This window comes from Protobothrops mucrosquamatus, unplaced genomic scaffold, assembly GCF_001527695.2.
Source record: "Protobothrops mucrosquamatus isolate PMUCROS unplaced genomic scaffold, P.Mucros_1.0 scaffold_30, whole genome shotgun sequence".
In the NCBI taxonomy this organism is placed as follows: Eukaryota; Metazoa; Chordata; class Lepidosauria; order Squamata; family Viperidae; genus Protobothrops; species Protobothrops mucrosquamatus.
In genome coordinates, this window is record NW_015386106.1 from 1 (window position 1) to 5,881 (window position 5,881).

A 5,881-nucleotide genomic window follows, 5' to 3' on the forward strand; every position below is an offset into this window, starting at 1 on the left:
GAAGCTTAACACCTCAAAAACCAAGATCATGGTCGTCAGCAAACAACCTGTTAATTTACCACCAATAACTTCAGAAGGAATACCGCTAGAAAAAGTGGAAAGGATCACGCACCTCGGTTCTAATCTACATGAAAGCTGGGACATGACCGCTGAAGTAAAGACAAGGATAGAGAAAGCTCGAACAGCATTCTTCAAAATGAAAAAGGTCTTCTGCAGTCACGACATAAGCCTAAGACTGAAAATCAGGCTTGTCAGATGCTGTATTTTTTCTATCCTGCTCTATGGAGTAGAGAGTTGGTCTCTGACAGAAGGCCACCTGAAGAGACTAGAAGCATTTGAAATGTGGATTTGCAGGCAGCTATTACGTATAAGCTGGGTTGACAAGATCAGAAATGAAGAGGTGATCAGCCGCCTGGGAAAGCCAAGGGAAATCATCAAAACAATTAAAAAACGAAAATTAGAATATTTCGGACATGTGATGCAACGCCCAGAAAAATACGGCATATTCCATTTAATCCTCCAGAGAAAGATTGAAGGCAAACGAGGTCCAGGCAGAAGAAGAACATCGTGGCTTCAAAATCTAAGGGTTTGGACAAAACTCAGCAGCACTTTTTTGTGCGGCTGCTGATAAAAACAGGATCGCCAACATGATCGCCAACGTCCGATAACGGATATGACACAAGAAGAAGAAGACCTTATATTATTCCGGACAAATGCCTGTCCAGTCTCTTCTTGAAAACTTCCAGTGATGGAGCACTCACCACCTCTGGAGTCAAGTCGTTCCACTGATTGTTTTCACTGTCAGGAAATTTCTCCTTAATTCTAGGTTGGTTCTCTCTGTAATGATCTTCCACCTGTAGGTTCTTCTCCTATTCTCCAGATTTTGGAGAATAGGTTGACCTTCTCTTCTTTGTGATAGCCCCTCAAGTACTGGAAGACTGCTATCATATCACACAAAGCATTATTTCCTCAAATTGCTATCACTAGTATACAGACACATACTCAGCACTTTTAAACCTGAAATGCCCTTGCAAATAATCTCACTTTTATGTTATTTGGGTGGTACTCAGAATGTAGAAGATCGGCCAAATATAGTGCATGTCTATGGAGAAAAATCTCATGGGACCAATGTTTCTCTCACCCTTAGCCACTTTAAAGGGTGTGGACTTCACTTCCCAGAATTCCTCAGCCACAGGATAATAAAATCAAAGAGAAATAAGCTGAAAAATAGTTTTTAATCCCAGAGCTGTAACCATATTAAATACTACTGCACAGTGCGACATTGAAGGGCGATATTAGGGGCAGCGCAAGGGTGAATGGAATGTGAAGGATGTGTCTAAATAATGTGTGTTTTTACTTGTGTGTAGTGTGCACTGTGGACAGCACTTAAATTTTGTTGTGAGATACACAGTTGTTGTGATTCCTCGCCAGTCAGTGGATCTGGCAGCTGCTAATTCGAGGACAATCTATGCAATTCCATATCGTGTTATAGCTTCCTCCATTCCTGCTATGAACAGCATCTGTCAAGATTTAAGAAAGCATATGGCACTTGGATCCTTCAACTATGTCTCGTATTTATCCGAATTATGAATCCAAGTGCTGGAGGTGTGGTCATCCAGATGCAACTTTTTTTCATATGTGGTGGACTTGTAAGGTCATTAAGGCTTTTTGGATACAACTATGGTGGAACTTACAGCAGATTTTTTAAAAAAGGATTATTTTTCTTCCACAGTTGTTTCTTTTAGGTATTGTGCAAGATTTAGATGCAAAAGAAATAAATTTGATGCTTTATTGTTTATCTGCTGCCAGATTGCTAATAGCCCAAANTATCAATATGGAGAAGATGGATTGTTTATATTCAAAAGAAACATAGAGTGGTAGAATATAATTTAGGTTTTTAGATTTTTTTAAGTTTGTTTATTTCTATCCTTTCTGGTAGATTAAGATATTTTGTGGAGTTAGAGATATTAGTATTTGTTTACTTTTATATGAATATTATCCTGGGATTAGGTTTGGGAAGTCGGGGGTGGGGGGGTGGGGGGTTTTTGATTGTTTATTGTGATTACTTATGATTGTTTTTTTTATGATGGAAAAATAAATAAAATTTTCTGCAAAAAAAAAAAAAAGATTTAAGAAAGCATAAACTTTCTATATCAGACGTGTCAAACTCGCGACATCACGTAACGTAGCGTGACGTATCGGAGCTTTTCCCCCATTGCCGGCAATGGGGTGGGCGTGGTTTCCTGGTGACGCGTCCGGCCCACGGGCCGGCAGTTTGACACCCCTGTCCTATATTAATGCAAAGGCAGTGTTTATTACAAGCACACATCTGTCATAATTACATATTTCTGGGAAGGCTGTAGTGAATATATATATATACCTTGACTGCTCTGTCCTCAAAAATGGCCAGCTGTCCATTGGCTGTGCCCACCAAAAAGATATTCCGGTACTTGCTGAAATTGAAGGAGAACATGCACAAACTTGTCAACAAAAGAAGGCACGTAGCACTTAAGCCATGCATTTAAAAGTGTAACCCTGGAGATAAGAAGAGCTGAAATTGCCAGCCCGTGCGTTAAAAGAACAAGCTAGATATGTCAACCTCAGCCCTCCCCCCCCCAATTAGCCCTTTGCTGAAAGTCAGCAACAATTCTGGTCACGCGGTGCTCAGATCATACAATAATGTCTAAATACGGGTGAAAGTAAGTAAATCATTTTTTAAAAAATCAATATTTCTGTATTTTTGAAGCAAAGTTCGGTATGGAGTGGAATATCAATTCAGCCATATTGTAGGAAAAGGAGTGGTAGAATCTGGGGGCGGAGTCAAAAGAGGCCTCAGTCTAGAATCCCTACGTAGCCACAAGCAAACTCAACCCAGCCCACCTTGAATTCAGTTGACCCTTTATCTAACTCTACCAGGTGCTAACTGTTCGTTGAGAAGATTCCTGGGCATAGGTTTTTAGCAATAAATCAGTTTACTTGGACCTTCAGGTGTAGGCCTGATCTTTTGCGCTTGACACATACTTATGCTTTGACAAGGGACTGCAGTAAAGGCAGGTGACCGAATCTGACATGGTGTGAAAGTGATGCCTGCGTTCCCCATCTTGGGTGTGAAAGGACCAGAGGGATCCTGACTGGGTTCCTGCAATCACCCAGTTCTCCTTCGCTGCGGAAAAGGTAACCAAGGCCAAACATAATATTCTACTGTCTTCAACGTCCTGTGGGAAGAGAGGAAGGAGAGAAAAAGAGGGAACCTCTGTCCATAACCATAAAAAAATAAAAACAGGAATAGGAATCCTAAAAGGCACTTCATGGCTTTGACCTACGGTGGCTTCATTCGTTAAACCAAAGGTCCCCAACCTTTTTGGCTTTGTGGACCGGTGGCGGTGGTAGCAGGGGAAGGGAGGGAGAGGGAACGGTTCCACGCAAGCGGTGGGCAAGCGTGCTTGCACGCACAGTGGCATTTGCACAAGCAGAGGATGTGCGTGCTTGCTGCTTGCACAAATGCAGCTTCACAGACTCGCACGCCTGCCTGCCACTTGTAGAAATGGAGCTGTGGGTGCGGTTCCAAATGGGCCGTGGCCCAGGCGTTGGGGACCCCTGAATTAAAGCATGTAAGGAAGTGTCCCTCGATCTCGACAGCTTTAAGGCAAGTGGAGTTCAACTCCCAGAATTCTCCAGCCCAGATAGGGGGAATTCTGGGAGTTGAAGTCCAACTGTCTTAAAGTTACAAATGAATAAAACTAAATAAAAAAAATCCCCAGCAAGGAATGGATTGGGGAGACGAAAATGGAAAGGACTCTTTTGAGGGCTAATAATTAAGGTACAGATAGTCCTTGACTTACGATGATTCGTTTAGTGACTGTTGGAAGTTATAACAGCACTTAAAAAAAGCGACCCCTGACCGTCATTCACACTTGTGATCACGGCAGCATCGCAATTTGGCAACTTGCCAACTTGTTCATATTTAGGACGGTCGCAGCGTCCCGGAGTCACGTGATCCCCTTTTTGCGACTTTCCGACAAGCAAAGTCAACGGGGGAAGCCAGATCCACTTCACCACCGTGTTACTAACTTTAACAATTGCAGGGATTGACTTGACGACGGTGGCAAGTAAGGTCGTAAAATGGGGCAAAACTCACTTAACCACGGTCTTGTTTAGCAATAGAAATTTGGGGCTCAGCTGCAGTCGTTAAGTCGAGGACTGCCTGTATTCCCTTTTATCACCGAAGCGGCACAACACATAACGGAGCATCAGTTTTGAATGTCAACGTTGAAACCTACTTCGCAGGTGCGTTCGTCTGTGTTTACGTCGACAAACGAGAGCTGGGCCTCTCCCCTGCCACCACTCCCGATCCAGATCCCGGTCTTCTTGTTACTTTGGTTTGTGGCCACCATGCATTCCGACGCAAAAGGAGAGGGCACCGAAATGTGTCTCATGAAACAAACGAGCTCTGCAGAGTTCAACGTTTCATAAACCTGTGGAGACACCGTATTAGTCAGCGTCTGTCTTCTGCCAAATGTTTTTGCGTGCACAAGTTCCTAGTGCTTAATGTCAACGCTGCTAACATCGGATGTTTTTGCTTTGACAACAGTTGGAGATGCAACCATTTTCTTCTTATGTTTTACTCTTAGAGTTAGAGCTAGAGTTAGATGATGCTGGGGGGGGGAGGAATGTGCATGAGAGTTGAGCTAGACATAACAGCACCAAACCTAGCATGAGAACCAAGGTTATTGAAATAAGAGATGATAAGAATTGGTGGGCTGGAGGGAAAGCCTGCATTTCAAACTAATTGGAGAATGTGATTTATGACTGTTAACTGGAGGAGGGAATTGTGCTTTGATACTATGTGCTCAGGGGAGGGGAATCCAGTTTTTGGCTTCGATTCTGTGAGTGCCGATGCTATGCTCCTCTAATAAATATTCTTTAAGGTAAACAATGCCTTGAAGTTCTTTGAAGAGTTTCATCTGGCGGAACCATGACAGCTAAAATATGTAGCGTTGGAACATCTGTGTCTCATTTATTGATGTCGACTAGGCCTACCTGGTCAGACGTAGGTCTTTCTTGAGGATTTTCTTTCAAACATTTCTTAATTAAATCTTCAAACCTTGGCCAGGGGGCACAGCCGTACTCTTTGACGGGATCTAGAATAGATATTTCTGAGCTTAATTTGGAGAATCGCATTACAGGGACTAACACTTGTCTTGCAAAAGCAAAAACTGTTTAAGGGGTCCTTGGTGCTCTCTGAGTTTGGTGGTTTTGTTGGAAATTCTGTTTATATATAGCCCCACAGGCCAAACAAACAGTACCATCACCAGGTGCTTTACTGCTCAACTGTTTAACTGTAACAGGAAAGTGGAAAGTCTACTTAGAACAAAAGAACACAAGAGTATATACTATAGATCCAAACTTGTAAACACTGTCATTCTACTGGCTGAATAATACTATTGTAGTTGTTGCATAGAAATATATTCCAACAATGAATTCCAAAATGTTTCCTTGCAGACGTTTCATTACCAAGCTAGGTAACATCATCAGTGTTAGGGTCCTGATGATGTTTTCTGATTGGGTAATAAAACGTTTGCAAGAAAACCACCAAGTTCAGAGAGCATCAAGGACTCCACAGTTCAATCCTGAGCTACAAATATTATTGGACATGATTGAATAGAATTATTTTTTTTTTTTAAAAAAAGGGCTTAAGATACTAGTTTTTCTTGTAATCCAGATTTGGTTGCTTTTTTTTTGCATTATAAACTTTTGCCTTTATTTAAAACAAACAAACAAATGAAATTCAAATACATCCAAATTAGGACTGAGAATTCACATGTTTCTGTGTTTTGTTTTTACATTTGCTGGACAGACTAATATAAAGTAGATTATTCCA

General features: G+C 41.8%; 1 protein-coding gene across 1 annotated transcript in view; it reads right to left on the reverse strand.

Annotated features, from left to right (window-relative positions):
• Positions 1 to 1,002: 1,002 nt before the first annotated feature.
• Positions 1,003 to 5,881, reverse strand: part of LRRK2 (leucine rich repeat kinase 2) — a gene marked incomplete at its 3' end in the record, with an annotated part of 76,418 nt that continues 71,539 nt past the window's right edge. Inside the window, exons 40-45 of the mRNA XM_029282970.1 lie at positions 5,307 to 5,361; positions 5,041 to 5,195; positions 4,281 to 4,475; positions 3,022 to 3,215; positions 2,387 to 2,453; positions 1,003 to 1,039 (exon numbers count right to left, since the gene is read on the reverse strand). Of these exons, the coding sequence (XP_029138803.1) occupies positions 1,003 to 1,039; positions 2,387 to 2,453; positions 3,022 to 3,215; positions 4,281 to 4,475; positions 5,041 to 5,195; positions 5,307 to 5,361 (703 nt within the window). The remainder of the gene's footprint in view (positions 1,040 to 2,386; positions 2,454 to 3,021; positions 3,216 to 4,280; positions 4,476 to 5,040; positions 5,196 to 5,306; positions 5,362 to 5,881) is intronic.